General features: G+C 49.5%; 7 protein-coding genes across 7 annotated transcripts; 4 read left to right on the top strand and 3 right to left on the bottom strand.

Moving 5' to 3' along the window:
• Positions 1-550: 550 nt before the first annotated feature.
• Positions 551-6,153, top strand: BDV37DRAFT_274701 (putative plasma membrane phosphate transporter Pho87; the record flags this gene model as incomplete). Its single annotated transcript, XM_032085283.1, has 9 exons — positions 551-889; positions 975-1,313; positions 1,400-1,804; positions 2,392-2,452; positions 2,835-3,258; positions 3,488-4,715; positions 4,773-5,117; positions 5,172-5,949; positions 6,008-6,153. The coding sequence occupies 9 exons, from the start codon at positions 551-553 to the stop codon at positions 6,151-6,153; spliced, it is 4,065 nt and encodes a 1,354-aa protein (XP_031937494.1).
• Positions 6,154-6,422: 269 nt separating this feature from the next.
• Positions 6,423-7,995, bottom strand: BDV37DRAFT_212828 (uncharacterized protein). The gene has a single exon (XM_032080038.1). It carries the CDS (start codon positions 7,575-7,577, stop codon positions 6,810-6,812), a length of 768 nt encoding a protein of 255 aa, XP_031937493.1. The 5' UTR covers positions 7,578-7,995; the 3' UTR covers positions 6,423-6,809.
• A 570-nt stretch (positions 7,996-8,565) lies between these two features.
• On the top strand, positions 8,566-9,436 carry BDV37DRAFT_212392 (uncharacterized protein). The gene is made up of 2 exons (XM_032080035.1): positions 8,566-9,287; positions 9,388-9,436. The coding sequence occupies exons 1-2, from the start codon at positions 8,836-8,838 to the stop codon at positions 9,392-9,394; spliced, it is 459 nt and encodes a 152-aa protein (XP_031937492.1). The 5' UTR covers positions 8,566-8,835; the 3' UTR covers positions 9,395-9,436.
• Positions 9,437-9,919: 483 nt separating this feature from the next.
• On the top strand, positions 9,920-11,612 carry BDV37DRAFT_212697 (DUF2470 domain-containing protein). The gene has a single exon (XM_032080036.1). It carries the CDS (start codon positions 10,516-10,518, stop codon positions 11,191-11,193), a length of 678 nt encoding a protein of 225 aa, XP_031937491.1. The 5' UTR covers positions 9,920-10,515; the 3' UTR covers positions 11,194-11,612.
• Positions 11,613-12,112: 500 nt separating this feature from the next.
• Positions 12,113-14,234, top strand: BDV37DRAFT_274698 (40S ribosomal eS8 domain-containing protein; the record flags this gene model as incomplete). Its single annotated transcript, XM_032085282.1, has 3 exons — positions 12,113-12,186; positions 12,255-12,779; positions 13,235-14,234. 3 exons carry the CDS (start codon positions 12,113-12,115, stop codon positions 14,232-14,234), a joined length of 1,599 nt encoding a protein of 532 aa, XP_031937490.1.
• Positions 14,235-14,517: 283 nt separating this feature from the next.
• BDV37DRAFT_258510 (uncharacterized protein) lies at positions 14,518-15,684 on the bottom strand. The gene has a single exon (XM_032083058.1). It carries the CDS (start codon positions 14,996-14,998, stop codon positions 14,783-14,785), a length of 216 nt encoding a protein of 71 aa, XP_031937489.1. The 5' UTR covers positions 14,999-15,684; the 3' UTR covers positions 14,518-14,782.
• Positions 15,077-21,430, bottom strand: BDV37DRAFT_286919 (guanine nucleotide exchange factor DCK1; the record flags this gene model as incomplete). The annotated part of the gene is made up of 1 exon (XM_032088019.1): positions 15,077-21,430. One exon carries the CDS (start codon positions 21,428-21,430, stop codon positions 15,077-15,079), a length of 6,354 nt encoding a protein of 2,117 aa, XP_031937488.1.
• Positions 21,431-22,848: the final 1,418 nt, after the last annotated feature.

Below are 22,848 nucleotides of genomic sequence, written 5' to 3'. Positions count from 1 at the left end.
CTTATTGATTCTCAATACTTTTTTTTTGTTGTAAATCATCCTTGGATGTTTCCCGAACTTGTTACCCTTTAATCGTTTCACACGGTATCCAGAGGACTTGTACTGCCGGTCAGTCACTTTGGTCTATATTATTGCGTGGCTCGCCGAGAAATGGCACATTTGATTTGGTTGCGCTGGGTGGCTCTCTTTGTCTGGTCGTGTAATCTTGGTGATATCGAGTTAGGCCATGATATCGTTGGACACCGCAAAATTTGATGCTTCAGTTAGGTTTGTGTAATATTAAAATCTTGGGGTTTGGCATTGAGAGAATAGGATACACGAACGAATGTTAGAGATCCTGCCAACAACAGACTGTGGTTAGTAGTTACTGGAACTGTATGACTTCATCATTTTTCAGGAGCCTGTCGATTCTTGGCGGGTGATGACTAAGCCGTCGTGGAGAGGAAAATCGTTCGCCGAATTCCCAAAGCAGAGGGCGAACGAGATCATTGTCGGTTCAGCCATAGTCCACCCTTGACTCCAGATCAACATTAGAAGAGTGCGTTCCGGCATGCCACCCCGTCTCAACATTTTCAACGCGAGGACCGCTGTCCCGGTCTTTCGCCAAACCTCTGTCAACGTTTCCCGACCCAGTATCGCTACTACTATCAACAGCAACCGATCCGCCCGCCATGGCTTGAAAACAGGCCTGTCGTCCTCGACGCGAATGCAGAAGAGATGGAACTCCTCAGCGTCGGGAGGAGACAACTCGGAGAGGCCAAAGGCTCCCACGGAGGACCCGTTACCTCACGTTAGCGAGGAGGCCGCGGAGATAAGTAAGATCATGGACAAGAAATGCGACGGCACTCCCGCCAGTCCGGAGTTGGAGCAAGGAACGCCTATCTCAGAGGTAAGCCGCCTCGGTGTGATCTCTCTATGCCTCCGTTGCTCCGATTGTTGGGAAATCAAACAATCCTATTAACCTTTCCGTGTAGATCCTCCAACGGGACAAAGAAGCCCAGAAACACATGCCAAAGGTCATGCAAGACCAGATCAAGTCATCGACTGGTACTCGCTCGTTTTCGACATCCACTCGCCGGAGCCAGGCAGAACTACATGGCCAAGGAAAGAGCTTCGATGAGCAGACTGCCGCAGTGATGGCCAGCATGATTTCGCAGGTCAACCAGCAGGCTGAGGAACTTCATGATGGGATCAAGTTTGACCCTGTCGAGACCCTTCCCAAGACAGAGAACTTTCGCACAAGATATGACTCGCTGCTCGAACAATTTACCAAACTCTTAATGACGGACGGCAAGTTGAGTAGGGCCCAGAAGGTACGTGAAACCCTTGGGGTTAGATCATTGCTCTACTTTTACGTACAAAATACATGGTGAAGATACTAATTCATGTTGCTGTGCAGGATATGGCGTTCATTCTGGACCACCTTCGGACTGCCTCTCCGCCTCAGCCTAACCCCAAGCGGCCTCTGCTTCCTGGACCTCCCGCCCCGCAACTTCCACTAAACCCTGTCCTATATCTCACCTTGATTGTCGACTCCGTCGCTCCTCTGGTCAAGATTCGCCAGCAGAAAGGTATCGCCGGTGGTGGTGCGTCGGTGCAGATTCCGGTTCCGCTCGCACTGAGACAACGCCGCAGGACAGCGATCAAATGGATTATCGATGGCTCTGATAAACGACGTGACAGCAAGTTTGCGCAGCGAGTAGCCAACGAGCTTGTTGCGGTTGCAGAGGGCCGCAGTGGTGTGTGGGACAAGAGAGAGCAGCAGCACAAGCTCGGTATCGCAGGCCGGTCGAATCTCGGCATGGTCGGTGGTCGTCGGTAGGCTGACTTACATGCCTACATACAGACGCCGTGACAGGCTGGCATTGCAATTGCGAGTTATTGCGGTACTGCATTCGATGAGATTTTTCTCTTTCTTCGTTTCGGGAATTAGATGGAAGATGCGGGATCTCTTTCCTTTCTGTATTTTATTATGGACTCTTTCAAGCACCTGATGCATCTGTATAGGTAGTGTTTTTACGTTTATTATTTATCATAGTGAAAGTGATTCTTGTGGTTTGTTAATTCACCATGGTTGCTTATTTGTAGAGGAGAGTACTAGTATGTATGGACGGAGTACCCCAGTATATATTTTTTGGAGCGGTCTCGGCCCCAATGAAAAGACCAGTGTCATGTTAACTGTGCATGACAAGCACATTGGTAGTCAAGTGATGACCTTTTCAGAAACGACAAATACATTGGGGAAGGACAAGTTGGAAACTCGGTGATACGTCAAGTCCGATATATCAGTTCCCTCACAGCCAAGGGAATCCTTCTCGTAATATGTTTTCATTCTATGGGTCAAAATCCAGCTGGTGAGTTATCGGAACTTGAACGCTTTCCCTTTTCCAGGTCGATTATTCGTCGACTCCAACGGATGACGAGGAAGCTAACCTGATTGGGCAATCCCCTTGTCAGCTGCAGGAACGTGACTTCATGTCGAGAATCCCCATTTGGTCGGGTCTCTTCCCGCAAATTCAACCTCTCGGTGTCTACTCAAGGGGGGAAGCAAAACGATAGGAAACTCCTTCGTGTTCTTTGTGGACTATGATACTACATTAAGTATCGATGCATGTACTGTCTGGCCCCCCGATATCGCTATCCTCCTGGTTCTGTACATAGTATTCTCCGACGTGCAACGTGTGATGGGATTCACTATTTACTAGTGTGCCACCGAACACTTCAAGCGGCCTAACACCCGCACAACATTGGACAACGAACGAATCCCATCCCCTCCCCTTGCTCGGTTCTTCTTTTCCTGTCCACCGTGTCGTCGCATGCTGGTGGGCCGAAAGTGGCACGCATCGCTTCTGCGACCAGTGCCTCACCTGACGATATCGACGTGACCAGTCGCCCCCGCTTATCTGGCCAGGATATCGAGCTCGTGGAGTATCCTGTCCCACCCTCCACTTCGACCAGGGCCTGGCAGTCACACACCGGATCTCAGGAATTTGATTCTCGACCGATCGGTCATCGCCAATTACTTGATCGTACTTCTCAAACGGGAACGCTCGGGCATTCCGATCCCAATTCCCGCCAAACTCGTCAGCAAGTCCAGTGGGACAAGCCAATTCGCCTCAAGTATTGGGTAGAGGCAGTTCATCGTCGCTCACGGTTTCCGGAGCCCCAGTCCAAGATGAAGTTTTCTCATAGTATCCAATTCAATGCGGTTCCCGAATGGAGCTCGTACTACCTTGCGTACAGCAACCTCAAGAAATTGTAGGTCTTCATAACTTCTCTCAACCCCCTCGCTCTGGCTCAATTGCCATGTTTGTCTCCATTTTCTTCTACCCCGTCTTCGGGGCCAGGCATAGAGCTATTTTCTAGCTGGGATCATTTTGCATGCAAGGGGGAGCAATTTGTCACTCTACACTCGGGAAATGTTACGCCTCTTTGACCTGAAAGAATTTGCCTGTGTGGATTGCTCACTGTGTTATCTGTATTCTAGGATCTACACTCTGGAACAACAAGTCCGCAAAGCCGGTGGGCAAGCCCAAGCTGATGTCGAGTCGGCTCCTTTGCTAGATAGTACTCCGAATACCGATGCGATATTTCGGAAAGCTCTAGACGCTGAGCTAGAGAAAATATGCACCTTCTACCAGGACAAAGAGCTAGAGATCCTCAAGGAAGTTGAAGAGGTGGTCAGAGATGCGGAGGAGTATGCTTCGGAGGCCGATGGGATTAATGTGGACCCAATGAGCGAGCATATGACCAAGACAAGGACGATGAGTTCCGGTTCTCGGCGGCGTTCTGGAAATGGGTATCATGATTTCCCACTAAATCAAGATCGGCGCCGTAGCAGCGCTACCGACTCCGTCGTGGATGATGATGACGACGCCGATAGTGACGACGAACATTTGTCGGTGCAGAATGGGAGGCGCGTATCTCATGGCGCCGGTTCTACTAATCCTGATGATGGTCGAACCGATTACATGGGCGAATCTGGCCATATGGGAGATTCGAGGGTCGCGAGATCTAATAGAGCTCAGGTTGAGCATTTTGGTGATCCAAAGGTCTTAGAACTGTACAATTCAGGGCTTTCTTTGAAGAAACGGGCAGTGGATGCATACGTCTCTCTTTGTGGGCTGAAGTCGTACATTCAGCTGAACAAAACCGGGTTCTCAAAGGCTTTGAAGAAGTACGATAAGATCCTCGACCGCAGCTTGCGACGGGAGTACATGAACTCAACTGTCTCCTTGGCTTATCCATTCACTGAGTCGACCATGTCAAGGGTGGAAACAGACATCCGCAAGATCGAAATGGTCTACGCGGATGTTGTCACGACCGGTGATTTGTCACTCGCAAGGCGAGAGCTTCGGCTACACTTGAGGGAGCATGTAGTCTGGGAGAGAAACACAGTCTGGAGGGAAATGATTGGTATTGAAAGGAAAGCCCAAGCTGCAAACGTTGGTATCCGTAGAACAATCCTGGGGGGAGACGAAGACCCCGCAGCTGCACGACGACAAGGTGACGAGCAGGAAATTTCTCTTACAGAGTTTAGGACGCCTCTGGGCATCTTTCATCCTCCACAGTGGTTATGCAGCTTGAGTTTTGGAACTCTGGTTCTTGTCCTGGCTGTGTTTGTGACATTGCTCACAGTTCCGATAATGGACAAGCCTGAGCAGCAAAACTGTTTGGCAATGCTGATTTTCGTCAGCTTGCTATGGGCCACAGAGGTAAATAATGCGCTCTGCTACCCCATATTACTTTACTGACAAAATGCACGACCACAGGTTATTCCTCTCTTTGTGACGTCTCTGCTGATCCCTTTCCTTGTTGTCTTGCTACGCATCATGAAATCGGAAGAGAAGCCTTACAAACGTCTGGGGCCTAAAGAAGCCACTAGTGCTGCATTCAGTGCTATGTGGACTCCAGTGATAATGCTCTTACTTGGCGGATTCACCATCGCTGCAGCCTTGTCCAAATATGACATTGCTCGTCGGATGGCAATGTTCGTCTTGAGCAAAGCTGGATCCAGCCCCCGTGTGGTCCTTCTCACGAATATGTTCGTGAGTATGTTTTTGAGCATGTGGATTAGCAACGTGGCTTCGCCCGTCCTCTGCTATTCGATCATCCAGGTAATTTTGGCCCATATCCTACCACATCATCGTTGCTAAACATAATGTTTTCAGCCTCTGCTTCGGAATCTTCCTCCAGATTCGAACTTCGCTAAAGCTCTCGTGTTGGGAATTGCACTGGCCGCGAATGTTGGGGGTGCTGCCTCACCGATCGCCTCACCACAAAATATCATTGCGCTTCAGAACATGCACCCGAGCATCAGCTGGGGCACGTGGTTCTTTGTATCACTCCCCGTCTGTATTATCTCCATCCTGCTGATATGGGCTCTTTTGGTGTTCACATTCCATCCTGGTCGTGACACCACACTTGTCCCCATTCGGCCGGTTAAAGATAAGTTTTCTGGGGTCCAATGGTTCATCAGCATTGTGACCCTGTCTACCATCGCCCTGTGGTGCGGCAGCCATCAACTTGAGCATGTCTTCGGGGATATGGGCGTAATAGCTATTATCCCGATGGTCCTTTTCTTTGGAACCGGCATTCTCAACAAGGAAGATTTCAACAACTTTCTCTGGACCATTATCATCCTGGCCGCCGGTGGCCTTTGTCTTGGAAAGGCTGTTACGTCTTCCGGTTTGTTACACACTCTCGCGAATGGCATTACCGCCCGTGTGGAACATCTAAGTCTCTATGGCGTCTTGATTGTGTTCTCCGTCCTGATTCTTGTCATGGCCACGTTCATCTCCCACACTGTTGCGGCACTTATCATTCTGCCTCTCGTTCGACAGATCGGCGTCGGCATGGAGGATCCACACCCCAATCTGTTGGTGATGGCTAGCGCTCTTATGTGCTCTGTTGCTATGGCTTTGCCGACCAGTGGTTTCCCTAACATGAGTATGGTCTCCTTTCCTTTTTAGGCTTCGATAATAACTTTTTGCTAACCTTATCTTAGCCGCCATCATGACCGAGGTTCCGCAAACCGGCCAACGATACCTCCAAGTCCACCACTTTTTTACCAGGGGCATTCCTGCCAGTCTGATGGCGTGGGCCGTTATCGTCACGATCGGCTATGCTCTCATGTACATAGCTGGGCTATGATATGACCTCTGGCTCCCTACACTCTCTTTTCTCTTTTCTTTTTTTCTCTCTCCCCAAATGAGTTACGATATATATATTATTCACATTTGGGAGGTTATGCGATACCTTTTTTCACAATATGAGGTATATTTAGGGCATCACAATGTGGTAGATGGAGTACAAATAGAACGGTAGAAAGGGTATACTTATTTCAAAACATATACTGGTCTCGATATTTACATACATATATTGAATCAACGGTTATGCCTTGTTCTGTTTTACATTTTTCGTCTTATGGCTTCTTTCTCTTTCTTTTATCTGATGTGATTCAAGGATATATAATTGCAATTCATTAATAATCCATTCCACGCACTCAACGACTTAACCATGATCATAGTCAAGCCTGGAATTAATATACATGCAAGCATCGCACCAACGGAAGGAAAGGAGAGAACGTTGCTCATGCCATCATATAACCAACGCTAATAAGTATATAGCCCAAGGGGAACAAAAAGAAAGGAGAAAGGACCATCTAATCTGCGATTATCGACCAAGAAGAGGCAACAATATACGCAGGCGGAGGGAAGTGGAACAGTAACATGGTATCGAAAAATTTCATATGAGAGCCGACGAAGTGGGATAAGTGCTTTTTCTATTAAGCGCGTTCATATTCGTTTTTAGTTGCTGTTATGTAGAGTTAGCTTGATATTTTTAGGCGCAAAGGTAAGGAGGGGGGGGGGGGAGAGTTGAACTGACAGTAAGCCGAGGGTTAAATCACCGTGGATCTTAGCCTTGAGTTGCACTTCGATATCCAGGTTCAGGTCCAGCCGCAACCGCAGCTGTTCGTCCTTGCCACCGCTATCTTCCTGTCCTTCCCCTTTGTTGCCGCCTAGGATGCCTCCCACAGCTTTGCCGGCGGTGTTGGTCACGCCGTTGACGGCATTGCCGGCTGTATTTTGTACGAGGTCACCGGCCTGATCTATACCACCGAGGCCGCCGAGGGGACCGCCATCTTGTTGCTGGCGACGTGAGCGGCGCTGACGACGAGGCTTCTCCACAGCGGTGTTATCCATGTCGCCGCGGTTGATGTTCTCAGTATCCGAGTCCTGTTGGTACTTCTGTGGGCGGGGTTTCCTTGGACGCCGCTGAGGTTCTTCTTTTTGAGGCTGGGGTTGAGGTTCGGGCTCGGCTTCTGACTGAGGCTCTTGCTTGGGTTCAGTGTCAGGTTGGGATTCTTGTGGCTTAGGGTCGGGCTGGGGGTCTTGTTTAGACTCGTTGTCCGACTTGGGTTCTTCTTTAGGCTCAGCGTCAGAGTGGGACTCTTGCTTGGGTTCAACGTCCTGCTCCTCCTTGGGCTGAGGGGACCCCAGGTTGTTATTCTCTTCCTCGGGGTTATTGTTCTCTTGCTGAGGGGGTTGAGGGTTGTTATCCTCTTTGTCGGACATGTTGAGAAGGAAGGCGAGGGATTATATTCTGTGCTAGCAGTCTAGTGCTCGTGATATAGTGTTAAAACATGGTCACATCGTCCAATATCATTTATATGATGCGAGCGTCTTGCATGGTTGGCAACCGGCCGCCCACAGTCGACGTCAGCTATGACCATCTCTGATCGATTGGATTGGGCCAAGGGCCAAAGCGAAGATCAACGGCGTCATCAGTGCGACAAGAGGGAGGAGGGTGGGAACCAAACATGATTGAAGCGTTGAATATTGAAGCCCGTTCAGAATGACGTCGACTTACACAAGGGTGTCTCAGCCTTTTTTTGTTTTAGCCTTGGAAGGTGGGCTACGGTGAAAGATTGCCGGCATTCGCAGTGGTGTTTAATCTCTTTAGCGGCAGATGTGTTGCCAGATAGGCCAATGAAACAAGGCCGGAGAATTACCGTGTGTCTCCATATTTGCTGGTCCACCTTGAGTCTTGACCACTAACTGGGGGGATGACGCCACGCACGTCAGATCATCATACAATCTATCGAGAGAATGGTGGGCCAGAAGCGACTTTTGATGTTCCGATTGTGATAGACCATACCGTCAAAGAAAGACGGAGATGCGTTGCTGTTTGTGATTTGGATTCCTTGGTTCCCGCGGCTTCTTTTCGCGTGGGAAAGTAAAGAAAGCGCCATTGATCCGCGGTTCGCATCCGAACAAAAGCCGGTGGAATCATCAGTCAATGTAGTTCCGTCGGTGGCTGCGATAATTATGGAACAGCATGTTATCCTTGGAACGGTGACAGGGGGGACCCGCCTCTCGACAACATATTGCTGTCAATCACCCTCCATGGGCTACGTTATCGTCCCCAGAGTTTGTCCCGTCCGTCTGACCCTCCAGGTCTGACACAAGAACAGTAGCGCCACGCTGATTAGCTGCACTACCGGTGATCTTGCAGGTAGAGGTACACAGACAACGTCATGCTCATGGCGAGGGGGGCAATTCGTAGGTGGCTGTTCTTCGCTGGCCCCATCGTACAGAAGAACGACCTTCATCGTCTAGCCGCACTGGCAAATATCCTCCCAAGTTCCTCTGTTGCTCAACAGTTTCCCCCCCTACACTTCTAGACGTATTTAGTTTCCGATAGTATTTCCGATTATAGGTTTTACTTCTCGTTTTGACTCAGTGTTGTGATTCAAGCGCATCGCCAGTTATCGCGCCCTTCTCCTTGCCTGCAATTCGATCCTCTCCTGAATCCTTATCGATACCTCTCAGCATGGCCACTGCAGAGAAGAAGAAAGAAGAACAACCTGCCATTCAGCCGGACGAGTACTCAGATGGCGATTACGATACGGATGACTATTCACTGTCCGAAGACGAGCAGGATCAGAAACCCCAGCGTCCGAACCGACAGCAAGCTCGACGACGCCGACAGCAGCAACGCAAGCGTCAAAACGACGAGTATGAGGATGAAAGTGACTATCTTTCCGATGAATACGATGACGATGACTATGACGATGCGGATCAGGGCAATGCCATGCAGCCATATAAGCGCGGCACACAGTCCCTAACACAGGGCACGATCACAAATGGAGCCATGACGGACGCTCCAGGACAAGGGAAAAACGATGATGAGCAGGATGGCCTCAAACTGAAACTGGAGCTGAACCTCGACATCGAGGTAGAACTCAAAGCCCACATTCACGGAGACTTGACACTGTCGTTGCTGTAAGTATCTCATTTCGTTTGGTTTTCAGAAAGGACCCGAGCACCATCAGTCAATTCCACCCGACTCAACATAGAATAGGACCTAACCTATCAATCGCAGTGCATGATTGGGGAAAATGTTAATTTCGCCTCTTTTCTTAGCTCTTGACCGCCTCGTCCCTCGGATCGATGAACATTTGTGGCATGAAGTTTATGATAATGTTCTGGGGAAACAGCAACCTGTTCTGCATGTTTCCTGTTTGTTCAATAGAGTCCTGCGCTCAGGTAATGTTTTCTTCTTTTTTCTGTTTTGGTGCATAATTACTATACTCCACCTGTTGGTATGATTAATTGCATGTGTCTCATATTGGTATTTGTGTTCCGGCTTGAAAATCTTGGCTTCTGGTTGCTTTGCTGTCTCCATTATTATTTTTCAGACATATATACTTGATTCCTGATGTTAGTTATCTTCATTGCGAACTTCAAGCGTGCAGAATATAGCGAATGGTTTAGAGATCAATGACACAATCTAAACTCAAAGCGGCCTCATTGACCCACGATAGATCCTGACAAGACTGGATGAGTCACGTAAGCTCTGGTGGAGTCAGCATAGCCGGTTCAGGCGTGATATAGAAGGGAGTTGGGCCCTTCTACACGATGGTGTAATGCTTCTTTTCGGTTTCACTGTGTGTAGGCAAATGAGACCGGATGACTGCTAGATTGTAGGCTCGAAATAACTCGAAAAGAGTATAAGCTCTGGACAACCACATGGTTCAACCAACAGGTCACCACGGAAGTATGTGAGATATCTATATCTCTATATATATAGTATAAAGGGTGATGGAGGATTCGTGTTCTACTCTGGAAGGGAGTCGAAGAGAGACATGATGGGCAAAGCGATTCCTAAACAGGAAATAGACATCACGTGCGATTACATTCTGGTAGCAGATCAATCGCATTGCATACCTAAAACGTCTCAAGTACCTGGATTCGAGCTTATCTACCCTAAAGCAAAAAGGTAAGTAGACTACCGAGAAAGGGAAGCACATGAGCATCGCAACCATCCGAACGTTAGTGTCTTGATAGAAGCCGAGGTAGAAGCTTGGCATTACCAAACGGCGTCAACTACTTAACTCCTGAAGCGGAGTACCTGACGAACTGGAGGTACATACATTCTAACCTCCATTCAGACTGTCTCAAGACCTGAAAAGCACCGGAGTTCAATTGAAAGACCCACCCAACAGCAACAATGGCCGCATCCAACGACGACAAATCTGCGTCGAGCAAAAACTTCATTATCAACCACATGAACGCAGACCACCAGAAATCGCTGGCGATGTACCTCCGCGTCTATTGCCAGGTCGCCGATGGAGACGCCAAAGCCGCACGATTGGAAGACATCACTCTGTCTGATCTGCTCATCAGCGCCAAGGGCACCCGCTACAGCGTGCCCCTAGATCCACCCATGAAAACACTTTCCGATACTCGACAGCGCGTGGTGGCAATGCACAAGGAGTGTCTTGAACGGCTAGGGCTTTCGGATATCATCATCAAAGAGTATAGAGCACCCCGAGGGTGGGAGGCCATAAACTTTGCTGTGGTCGTAGCTACGTTAATTGTGTTTTCTCGACGCAGCAATTTCTTGCCTGGGTCATTGCTCTACGAGACGGCTGGCCTTGACAGGTTCCCAGCATTCACTCAGTTTTGTCACACCGTCCAGCCCATTCCAGGTACGCTTCTGCTGGGCATTCATGCTATTGAAGTGGTTCTGCTTTCGGTGAAGCGCTTGAAACCTCACGGGGTGCCGTTTTTGTCCGGTGTATGGTTTGCGTGGGTAGCAACCATTATGATTGAGGGGGTATTTGCATTCCGGAGATTTGATCGGATGGTGAAGGAAGAGCAAGTGAAGAAGGAGCATCGCAAGTAGTAAGCAGATGCATTAGTTACATGTGGCAAAATGGTCCACATAGGGGGGAGAACCTAATGGAGTCTTTGCTGGCTCAAAAAATTTTTTTTTTTTTTTCTTTCTTTTTTCCTTTTGTGGACAAAGGGTTTATGGCCTGAAATGACAGATGAATGTATGTATACATACTGTTTTTCAGACAGTGTCAAAAGCACAGATGCTGGTTGATTACATTATTATAAGACATTCACCAGAGTAGACTAGTTTATGATCTTCAAACCATTTGGACAATTTCAACGGAAATTCTATAGAAAGGGACAATAAGATTTGTTCAAAAGCGGTCTAGTCGAAAGGTCACGGGGATGGGTGCTATGCCCTATTGGTACTAGCGCGCACTTTGGACTAGGGCAACTTCTCAAGCGAAGGCACACTGCGAAATTCACGATAGTCCGACGACAGCACTTAACTCCACGACCACCCAACGACCCTTGCCCGCTGCGTTCCTGGTGAAGGGCTGCAGGATTAGAGGTGAGTTTACTATCGTCATTCCAAGTGTTTTCGATCTCCTCTTTTTGGTTTCACCGTTGCGTCGAGTGTCGAGCGTTGGTTATCGTGCCGTGTGCCGCTTAGCGATTGAAGTCGATCGGATTAGTTTAAGGGACACAGTTAAAGGAGAGAACGGAGAAAGCCGAAGGGGAATATCAACGACGAAAAAGAAAAAACGGAAGAAAAATTTTCACACATCGTCTTGTCTCCGATATACATAAACTATCTGCTTGGGCTTTGCGACCGCTACCAGTGCATTCGACTTGTGACCGCTCGCTTATCTCACGCTCCAACGGGAAACTTGAAGAGGAAACCAAAGCAAACGGAATCACTGCGTCTACGGGTTCTTGATAGCTAATAGTCTGTCGTTGTCCACAGTCCCCTCGAAACAGCAAACATGGGTATTTCTCGCGACTCCCGCCACAAGCGCTCGGCTACCGGTGCGAAGAGGGCCACTTACCGCAAGAAGAGGTATGAATGAACTTGAGCTCAGTGGAATCCAGAGATAAGAGGCCCAAATTCTTACACATTTCCAACAGGGCGTTCGAGAAGGGTCGCCAGGCCGCCAACACCCGTATCGGCTCCAAGAGAATCCACCTGGTCCGCACCCGTGGTGGTAACCGCAAGTTCCGTGCCCTCCGTCTCGACTCCGGTAACTTCTCCTGGGGTTCTGAGGGTATCTCCCGCAAGACCCGTGTCATCGTTGTCGCCTACCACCCTTCCAACAACGAGCTGGTCCGTACCAACACCCTGACCAAGTCGGCCGTTGTCCAGATTGATGCCGCTCCTTTCCGTCAATGGTACGAGGCCCACTACGGCCAGCCCCTCGGCCGTAGACGCCAGCAGAAGACCGAGACCACCGAGGAGAAGAAGAGCAACAGCGTTGTGAAGAAGCAGGCTGAGCGCTTCGCCGAGAGCGGCAAGGTCGAGTCTGCCGTCGAGAGACAGTTCGAGGCCGGCCGTCTCTACGCTGTCATTGCTTCCCGCCCTGGCCAGAGCGGTCGTGTTGACGGTTACATCCTGGAGGGTGATGAGCTTGCTTTCTACCAGAAGGCTATCCGGAAGTAAAAAGGGAAAATCGTGTTGTAAAAGGGTGGTATCGGAGTTTCAGCAATTTTTTCCAGAATACATTTATGATCTCTGGGGCACTACGGGTGCATTGTGTGTAGAGCTCTGAGCTGTCAGCAATGGAATGATCCTCGTTATGTTCTGTCGAATTTGAATAATTTTTCCTTTTCTCTTCCAAAGGTTTTTTTTCATACAAAAAACTTTTCCCCACAATCGATACCGTAAAAGTTCTTGTCACCCTTTCCCCTCTCAGGCCTTGCCAATTTGCAGTCGGTATCTATGACGCCATGTTGGCCCCTCCCCCATCTAAACATCTTTTAACTTTATAAACATCCATCACCATCACAACACCCACTCTACCCTAACACAACACAACCACCTACACTCCCTCCCTACCACCCTCCAACCAAAACACACACACACAATCTACAGCCCCTTAAATACCCCCAAGAAAAGGAAACATAAAAATGACCATCAAAACCCGCATCTGCATAATCTCCGACACCCACACTCTAACCCCCAACCCAGCCCCAAACACCACCAACCCCTACCGCCACCCCCTCCCCAGCTCCGACATCCTGCTGCACGCCGGCGACATAACCAAAGTAGGGCTTAAGGCCGAACACGAAGTGATCCTGGCGATGCTGAAGGAGGCGCCGGCGGAGCTGAAGCTGGTCGTAGCGGGGAACCACGACATCACACTAGACGAAGAGTACTACACACGGATCGGGCACTACCGCCACCGGTACCGGACGGACCACACGGCGGCATCCGCGACAGCAGGGAAGGAGAACGTAGGGGCCTCCGACGAAGAAGAAGGGCGGGTGGAATCCGTGCGGGAGATCAAGGCGCTCTGGACGAGCGAGGAGGCCGTGAACGCCGGGATCCGGTATCTGGAAGAAGGGGTGCAGAGGTTTACGCTGGGGAACGGGGCGCGGTTCACAGTCTATGCGTCGCCGTATACGCCGGAGTTCTGTCAGTGGGCGTTTGCGTATGACCGGGGTACGGACCGGTTTAATGCGCCGCGGTCGACGGCGGAGGGGGTGTTTGTGCCGCCGAATCCGGTGCCGGACGATGGGGTGGATATCATGTTGACGCATGGGCCGCCGTATGGCATCTTGGATCAGGTGGTGGGGTCGCATGCTAGTGTGGGCTGTGAGCATCTGTTTCGGGCTGTGGAGAGGGCGAAGCCGCGGTTGCATGTTTTTGGGCATATACATGAAGCTTATGGAGCGACGCGGGTGGAGTGGAGTACGCGCAATCAGTCGATGATTCAGTGTGATAAGGAGACGACGCTTGAGGATCGCTGTGCGTATACAGATGTCAGTGGGGAGTCGAAGAGTCCGCTGAGGGTGGGCGACGAGACGCTGTTCGTCAATGCGAGCGTGGTGACGGTTCAGTACCAGGCTGTGAACGCACCGTGGCTGGTGGATCTGGAGCTTCCTTCGTGAATGTTAAGGGATTGCATGTTAGCATCGTCAACGTTGGGTGGTTGTTTGAAATTGCATCTATAGAGGAGTCCTCTTTGGCGTACATACTATCCTTGTTTTGCATCTTTGGACGAGTGAATTCAACCTGTCGTGGATCAAGACTGAATTCCAATTGTATTTCGACTACTGCGATAAAATATTATCTTTACGGAGCTAGTTTATGGTTGAACTAAGTGACGTGTTTTTGATTATATATAATTCCCATGGTTCAATCTCTTTATAAATATCCAACTCCCGGGACCTTCAGCCATCCTGCACCTACGGGTATAAAGGGGTCCACATAACAAGGGGTAGAAGAGATGGCTGGAAAAGGGAGTGACCATATGAAAGGTAGTAGTGAAATTTACAAAGTGGCCCAGGATTATCTGAACAAACAAAAGAGACGTCGCGATCAGCAACAGGCCAAAAGGGAGATGAGAGTAGGGATAGGTATCTGGGAGGAATGTCTGATGTATCATGTCCTGAATGTGAGAAATGAAGAAGAGAAAAGAAGGAGAAGGTAAAAATGGTCAAGAATGCAGATGAGAGAAGAAATCAAAGAAGCCGCCGGAACTGTCACCAGCACGTGGCACATACTGGGCGAAAGAGACGAAGAGAGGCAAAGAAAATAGAAAGTATGATAAAGAAAATTTTGAAGGAGGCATAGCAAAGAACAGGTACGCTGCGATGCAAAGACAAAATGCTTTAATCAACAGCAAGAACAAGAAGAGAAGAGTAGTGAGCATTAATGTCCAGACATTAAAAGAATAAAGGCGGGAAGAAAGGTCAAAGAAAGAAAAAAAAAAAAGCGGAAACCAGCGATCCTACTCTTCGCGGACTGCCATGCCATGTGTATCAGATCTAAAATCGAGGCGACTACCCTTTCGCCCAACACCCTTAAGCAGGCTGAATCTTTTCATAACAGAGTCCCGAACACCCCCGGTATGAAAGTTGGTTTGCTGGGGAATTTTCGGGCTACCCAGATCAGGGCTTCTCAGTGAGGTCCTACTGCTCTGTGTCACTGGGCGAGGATAGTCACTAATAGAAGGAATCGTGGACCATCCAGATTTAGGGCTGGCTACTGACGGTCGGTCATTCCCAGAGGCCCCTTTGTTTTGTGAACTTGTCCGACCAAGGGTCTCCTGCGATTTCTCTGGTTTCGCGCCTGTATCTTGGGAAGCACCTGAAAGTTGACTTATCTGCGCTTGGGTATCTTCAGAAAAAGGTTTCGTGATTGACAGCGACGAGGCATGCTTGTGCAACTTCTCTCCAAAGAAGCTTCTGCGCCTACTCTGAGTATCCCGTGATTGACTTGTCGTCCGGCTGTTTATTGTTGCTGCATCGTCACGGTCCGTATCCTCGACCCGGCTGTTTTCAACTGGACCATTATCCAGTTGCGACTTGGTTTCTCCATTGCCATTGATCGCCCAGCCGCCTGCCGCGGGATTTACACGTTTGAAGGGGTTCATGATACTAATGACTGATGGCCTTTGGGAATGTTTGCGGGTGTGGCTTTGCCGCGAAGAGCGGATCAGCTCCTGCTCCGGAGAGTTGGAGCGCAAAGCTGCCTGCTCTTTACGGTCTTGTAAAGAGCGAGGGGACTGACGCGGTGCTGAATGGGGTGTCTCTTGTACGACAGGACTAAGAGAAGCAAGTTCAGGGGCAAACGCCTCTTCGAAGCGGCGCATCAATTCAGCCTGCGTGGCTTGGTGCGCTGGACGATAGAAGAGAGCCAGGGCTTGTTTAATTGCCAAGGCGTGATCAATCAGAGCGACAGCTAGAGCCTGGTTCAGAGGATCAACTGGTGTTGGCGTATCTTCATGCTCAACATCGCCTTGCGGATGCGACAAGAACTGTCGATAGAGGGCTACGCAGCCGGCGGAAGGCGATTTGAGATCTAATAGCTGCTCTAGCGCCTCTGTTAAGTTCGATAAGCTCATGTCCTCACCAGATGCGGCGCGCCTTTGCAGCAAGGTCAGTTCTTGAGTCTTGCGCCAGGTTCGTTCAAGGGCGGTTTGCATGGGGGTAAGCGCTAGCTCTTCAACTGCAACCACTTCACTTCTCCGAAGGATATTTGGGAATGGCTCTGCAGTGGTGTAGACTGCCTTCTCCACCCATTGCTCCTGAACATCCGCACCACGGATATGTCGTTTTATTGTTGAACTGAAGCGGCAAGGCTCGGAAATCAAGAGGTGATCCCTTACAGATGAGGGGACTTTAGATCGTTGATAGACCGGATGTGTCATATCGCGGTGCACAGTTACCGGGCTGATATGTAAAAATTGGCCCTCATAATCATGAACCTCTCCCGGCGATACAATCTGTGCAGCCGGATGTTCCCTCTGCATACGGTCGATGAAGGAGGCCATACGATCGGTTGGAGAACATTCAAAGATGAATTCTTTATCCCGTAGAGTTGATGGGAACCCGAGCCCCTTGTACAGCACACGGAAGTAACGCGGGAATTGTTTCTCTTCTTTGGCAATAATATCGTATATCTTAGCCATCGAGCTTTGTGCCCGCGAGAGCTTGGCGAAGTCCATGATAGTATCTTCATATTGCTGAGCTAGCTCCTTGTAGCAGACGAGTGCATGTGCCCAAGATTTCGCATCTTCAAAGAATTGAATAATTGAGAAGTACAGGGACTCTTTCCTCTCAAACGAAGTCTGTTCTGGGAAAGGAGGGTTAAGAAGTTCGGGAAGGGATCGCCTGGGGTCCCACTCATAGAGATCGGCATGGAATTGGAGTGCAAGGCCAGCTTCAGTGAAATTTCCTGCTGCGGCTTGAAGCTGAGCCAACTCATGAACATAGCGAATGAAGATATCTTCACGGCCCATGTCTTTCATGTACTCCATCAGCCTGAGGGAATGCAAACTTTCAGCCATAGATCCACTTTGGGAGGCCACAAATAGATCAAGAAGCTCATCTACAGTTGCGATAAGCGCTTTGACCGCATTTGAGAGGGTCTCGTCGAAAGAAGAACAGCTCTGGAAATGTTCTGTCAACTCAGAAATGAAGAGCTTTTGGACAACGCCTTCGTTCATATTCTTCATTTTGAAGAGATTATCCAGGCTAGAAATGATCTCCGTTTCAATAATGGACAGGTCCTGGTTAAGACTCCATTCACTGAGAATCATTGTCCGCAAAATCTCAACCGCCACATGTCGCAAGCCTTCGTGGACGCTGAGGCACAATTCGATGATAGGGGCCACAAGACCAGGGACATACTGAACCTGATATCCCCCAAGCTTTTTCAGGCCATACTGCTCCCTCTCTTCATCTGTGGTATCCCAGCCTATGGCTTCCCAACTGGAATGCAACAACTCGGCGCCTTGCTCACGGACATCGCCAGCGATCTTCCAGATAGCACGCCGTTTCTGCTCCGGGAAGGTCTCGAGAGCTAGGACGTCGCTCGACACGACCTTTAGTAGGGTCATAAAAAAGTTTTCCCATAGTCGTGTATCAAACTTCTCTGCATCTTCTGGCGTCGGTAGGAATTTGGCGATCAAAAGCGAAGAGAGATACTCGAGGCTCTTCACAGTCGCCCGGTGGTTGTATACATGAACGCTGAGCCAGCTCTCTGGGTATGCCTCGCAATTCAAGATAGAAGTATGGACCTCAAAAGCCTGGGAGAGAAAAGTAGCAAGCTCCAAGCCCTTCAGCCGAGGTCGTTTAGGGTTAGGTATTGCTGCGGTGGCTGCCATGATTGCAGACAGCTCCACCAAAGCTTCATCAAACTTCTGCGTTTGCTTGGACGATTTCACCTGGAATGGGAAGGATTTGCTGAAGAGCAGAGAGAGATAACTGGTATCTTCCACACCGTCGGGTATAATGGTGTAATATGAAGAGACTATCTTGGGCATGAAGTCGTATACGTATGGGTCTGGCTCCTTCGCGAGCTCTGCAACTATTGCACAGTTCAACCGAACTTGATCACGGTACAAATCAGAGACAGGTCCGATTGCCCCCCAGTATGGCGCCAGCCAACCTATACAACTGGAGACCAAACTTTTCCTCTCCGGCCCAGTACTGAATATCTCGAGACGTGTATAGTGCTGTATCAACACTAGCTTATAAAGTATTAGCATACCTTTAACATCTTGGCATGAATCCATAAAGCTGAGAGCTATCATGATTACTTCGTCCTTGGGAAGCACTTTTGTTAACTCCGGCAGCCATGTGTGAAAATGTTGGACAACAAGAGTCTTGCTTCCAACCATGGAAGGCGAAGGATTCTTCATGAGAGCCTCAAGAGATTTGAACATCATGTGCAGGTCCCGGTTGAAAGTCGATTGAACACGGGTGATCCCGATGCCCTCCTCCTTCACTTTCTGCTGCTGCCTAGCATTGATAATGAATTTAAGGACGTGCCGTCCCACTTTAAAAGTGGCACGAAGGTTACGAGACTGCTGACCATCGGAACCACCCTGTAGGAGACGTTGATAGCTTCGAATGAGGCAGGGAGTGGCAAACGGGAAGTTAAATTGGTTCTCAGCGTAATGGTCGACTAATGGGCCAAGATTGAATCGTCGGTCATGAACGATCCCGAGAACCATGACCAGGTTCTTGAATATTAAGTCCTCGTATTCCTCATTTCCAGCGTTTTCTACCAGGATCCCAAAGAGTGCGTCGAAGACACTGCTTAGTTGCTTGACAATCTCAATTTCTGGAACGAAAAGGGCCCTCTTCAGCGTATCCAAGACTTCACCTACTGGACGTTCACGCCAGTTCAGTAGACTTAGAATCACCTGGTCTTGGGAATACTCCGTGCTACAGAGGCTGGTCTCCAAGCGTAACGTAGCCAACGGCCCCGTGATAGCCTCGTCCTTGGCAGACTCATTCTTGCCCAGTGAGCTCCAGGGGAGCGACAGATAGACTCCCTTGCCATTCTCGATACTGGAAGTTAACTTGTCATAGGCATGTAGCAGTAAAGAATGAGGGCCATCTCGCATGAATGCTTGATTGTCCCATAGCGGCATCCAAGCAAGAGCAAATGGAAACTCAGGCGCGTTTGCGATGCTCATGATCAGATGGGACCCAGGAATTTGGTCCGTAGGAATATTGAGGCGAATGGTCTGGTTCCAAGGGACACCTCGTGCGGCTATCGTGGTGCGCCAAGCTGTGTGCGCCGTATTGTTGGACGAGGGGAAAACACATCGTTCTATCCGAGCTCCTGACGAGGCACGTACCTCAAGGGTCAACTGTAGATTGCGGAGCTCTGAATTTGTCGGCACGGGAACTTGGCCTGCTTGAGGATGCGAAAGTAAGGCCTCAGGAGGAAACGTAGCATGGGATATTGTTACATAGATATCTGATCTAGGTTTTGTCGGAGCCTGGGAAAAACCAATTCTTCTAGTTTGGACGATGTTATGCATGATTGTAGGATTTTTCCGAACCAAGACATCTGAATCAGTGCCCACAAAGGGGTATAGGTGTAGATGAAGCCGAGCGGCCCGTGGAGATCTCACATACTTCCCGCTGGGGCTTGGAAGCAATGTGCGAATTACTTCATCGAAGCCATCCGCATGCCCATCCCCATTCTCATTTTCTTCTGACGAAGACCAGATGTTTATTACTTGTTCAGTATCCTTGTCTTGGCCAACTATCTGTGAGATCTCTAAGACACCCACGCCTATTGTGCGGATCTGAGTGGTTTCCTTCGTCGGCTGGCTATTGGCTTGTTCTTGGTTGTTGCTGGACGTGCTCTCTGCCGATTCGGGCGAGCCTTTGGTAATCTCTTTACCTTGCTCGGCGCTTGGAATGCCGCGTGGTTTCGAGGTCCACATCATGCTGCGGCGGGTCTTTAAACCGCTCTTGCCTTGTTGATTGGCCCCCGTTGATGTTCTGGAAGCGGAGGATCCCTCCCTAGAAACTGAAGATCTTGGTTGAGACGGGAGGCTTGTCGAGGCAATTTCTGGTGCTCGAACTGCGACGACCAAGTATAGCTTGGGCCCGTTTGCAGATCCATCGCCGATATCTGTGGCACACAATTCGGTGAAAAGAGTCTTGAGTTTACTGCTCTGCCCCATACTTGCAAATTTCTCCGGGGATGGGATGTCTAAGATGTATGTTTCGGACAGAGGGTTGAGGCCACCGGTCTCCGACTGAGAACACAAGTTCACAGCAAGCGTAACCGGACCAGGAGAGTTGCCCGAAACTGCATTGACTTCTAAGAGTAGGTGATGGATCGTTGCAACGTCGGATGGATTTGTGGGACTGCTTTCTAGCATGCTCATCTCAGACTGAAGCTTTGTCAATTGGATGGCGGAATCTTCGCCGGTCAATAGTCGGCCCCGTTGTTCAGGATCCCTAACGATGACGTCTCCGCTTAACATTTTGTTTGCCCGCACCAGTTTCCACACGACCTCTTGTCGCAACCCTTCCTTCTCCTGTGCGGTGAGCACATTGTAGAGAAGCTGTCTCCTGGCAAGATCCAGTTCTTGAACAATAGCCGATATCTCCTCGATAACGTCATATTGCCGGTTAAGTAAGAGTTGATGAAGGTTCGTCGAATGCCATTCGCGCAAACACGAGGCAATTTCGTCCACTAGAGGTTCCGACAGGGAGGTTGGAGTTTCATCACCGATCTTGAGCATAGGTACAGGTGCAGCCGGTTTGGGGCCGTGCGGGTCTCGGGGTGTCATTGTGATAGGGGTGTGAGGCAGGGAAGGCGACTTCAACGTAGCACTATATGGCGAGCGGGGGATCTGTTGATCATCATCTAGCTTGTGAATGAAGATTTGAGAGGGTTTCCCTTTTTTAGCAATCACAACGTTTGATACTTCCCCAGTCATAAACTCGTCATCATGCAAAGAGACCACACTACTCCTCACATCGCCGTCCGGGCCGTCCCCTGTTTCGATACTCCTCCTGTCTCCATTTGTCAAAGTTCGCTGCCCGTCTGCATCGCCCAGGACCTCGCGAATCTCGACACAGTTGCGGGGGAAAATGCCAGAGAAGACCCTCGCTTCCAGGGTCTGTCCTTTTGTGCTCGTTAAGCCCGCCAACAATGATGGCGGAGCCACGAGATAGCCGCGGCACCATTCTCCATTGGCACCCCCTTGTTCTATTATGTATAGCTCATCGCCAAGCTCCAAAGGTAAATCGGCTGGGGTCGAGGGTTGAAACGGGTATATAGCAACAGCAAAAGCGATTCGAGAGAGAGGCCGCCAGGGCATGTCTGCTATCGAGGCGGCCGTTTAGAGCGCACCCCGCAGCGGTCGTCAAAACTGCTGTCAGAGGAATGGAGGTATCGGTGAAGCGGGGGCGAGAGTGGGTGATGGAATTATTTGTTGATCGATGGATTGGGACGCTACATGCAGCTCTCCTATTGTTGCGAAAATGAGAGGAACTGGGGGGTTTCGAAGTGGGCGGATTGCGAACAAGTAATCGAGTGACTGAATTGGTATCCTTAAAGGGGGGCGAGGGCCACTAAAAGTCTATCACCAAATCCACACTGTTAGTAGCTGTGATTTCCAGCGACGACCGCGTTCGAGACTCAGGCGACACGGTGATTTAAAGAAATTGGATGCAATTGAGAAAAGACTATTCCACATAGGGGTGCCGAGATACAATGGGGTTAACAAAAACGGTCACCCAAGTGGCCATATCGATTAATTGAGCTTTTTCTCCCAATTTCTTTCCTCCCCCTAGCAGTGGATGCCAGATGGTTTGTACTGTGGAGCCCAACCATCTGTATTCATCTTGGCGGGAACTGTGGAGAAGCAGACGAACGAAGGGGGAGGGGATAGAAGGAGCTTACCACGAGAAGAATGTTCCATAAGAATTAGCACCAAAAGAATATATGAAGACGACGTAGTGGATCGCAAGAGATTTGGGGGATGGATATAGAGAGCGTAATCCCAAGGAATTGGGGGAAGAATGATCGAGACGGAGGAATCGCGATCGTACTAAGAGCCTACTTTAAGTGACCGGCCACAGACTAAAGGACCTCGAAAGGGTAAAGGGCGGAGCGGGAGGCGGAGAACACAAGGGTTAGTGGGTGGGAGGTGCCTGAGGCTAGACTCGTCCCCTAGATGGATGTTCCATGAATAGGATGAAGTGAACTTTGGGTGGGGTTTCTATATTGAGGGATTTTCCTGGCTAGCATACAATTACCATTGGATGCCGCTTATATATACATATATACATATATATATCAATATATCACTCTCATCGGATATAGGGTACAGGATTGGGAGTACGGAGTAGAGGCGGTCGAGTCAAAAGGGCCCACTTCGTAGGACTAAGAAGACAGGCTGATTTTCTTTTGTCTCCTCTTGTTCTTTTTTAGGTTCCTCTTTCTGTACTTAAATGGGTCCAAGGTTTACTTAGTAAGGAATATTATACACTTAATTCGAGGTGTTATTTATATTAACTCTGGCAGAGTTATGGGGGGCAAGTCACCCCCACAAGTGAAGCTCTCCTGTCTCAAAGCTGTCGATCTATACCCCATACCATGTACATACATATTTCTTCACGGTGGTTGAATGGAATACAATATATTCTACACATGCCTGCCGGTCCAGAGCACCTCCAATACGAAGAAAAGGCCCGTGAGTTTAGCCCAAAATCTGAGAAGTACATTCGAGCCATT

Source organism: Aspergillus pseudonomiae (assembly GCF_009193645.1).
Source record: "Aspergillus pseudonomiae strain CBS 119388 unplaced genomic scaffold BDV37scaffold_83, whole genome shotgun sequence".
In the NCBI taxonomy this organism is placed as follows: Eukaryota; Fungi; Ascomycota; class Eurotiomycetes; order Eurotiales; family Aspergillaceae; genus Aspergillus; species Aspergillus pseudonomiae.
This window is presented reverse-complemented; position numbering and strand designations above follow the sequence as displayed.

Excerpts from the sequence above, each read along its gene's own strand:
- BDV37DRAFT_212828 (XM_032080038.1), bottom strand. The coding sequence starts at position 7,577 with ATGTCCGACAAAGAGGATAACAACCCTCAACCCCCTCAGCAAGAGAAC.
- BDV37DRAFT_212697 (XM_032080036.1), top strand. The coding sequence starts at position 10,516 with ATGGCCGCATCCAACGACGACAAATCTGCGTCGAGCAAAAACTTCATT.
- BDV37DRAFT_212392 (XM_032080035.1), top strand. The coding sequence starts at position 8,836 with ATGGCCACTGCAGAGAAGAAGAAAGAAGAACAACCTGCCATTCAGCCG.
- BDV37DRAFT_258510 (XM_032083058.1), bottom strand. The coding sequence starts at position 14,998 with ATGCTCACTACTCTTCTCTTCTTGTTCTTGCTGTTGATTAAAGCATTT.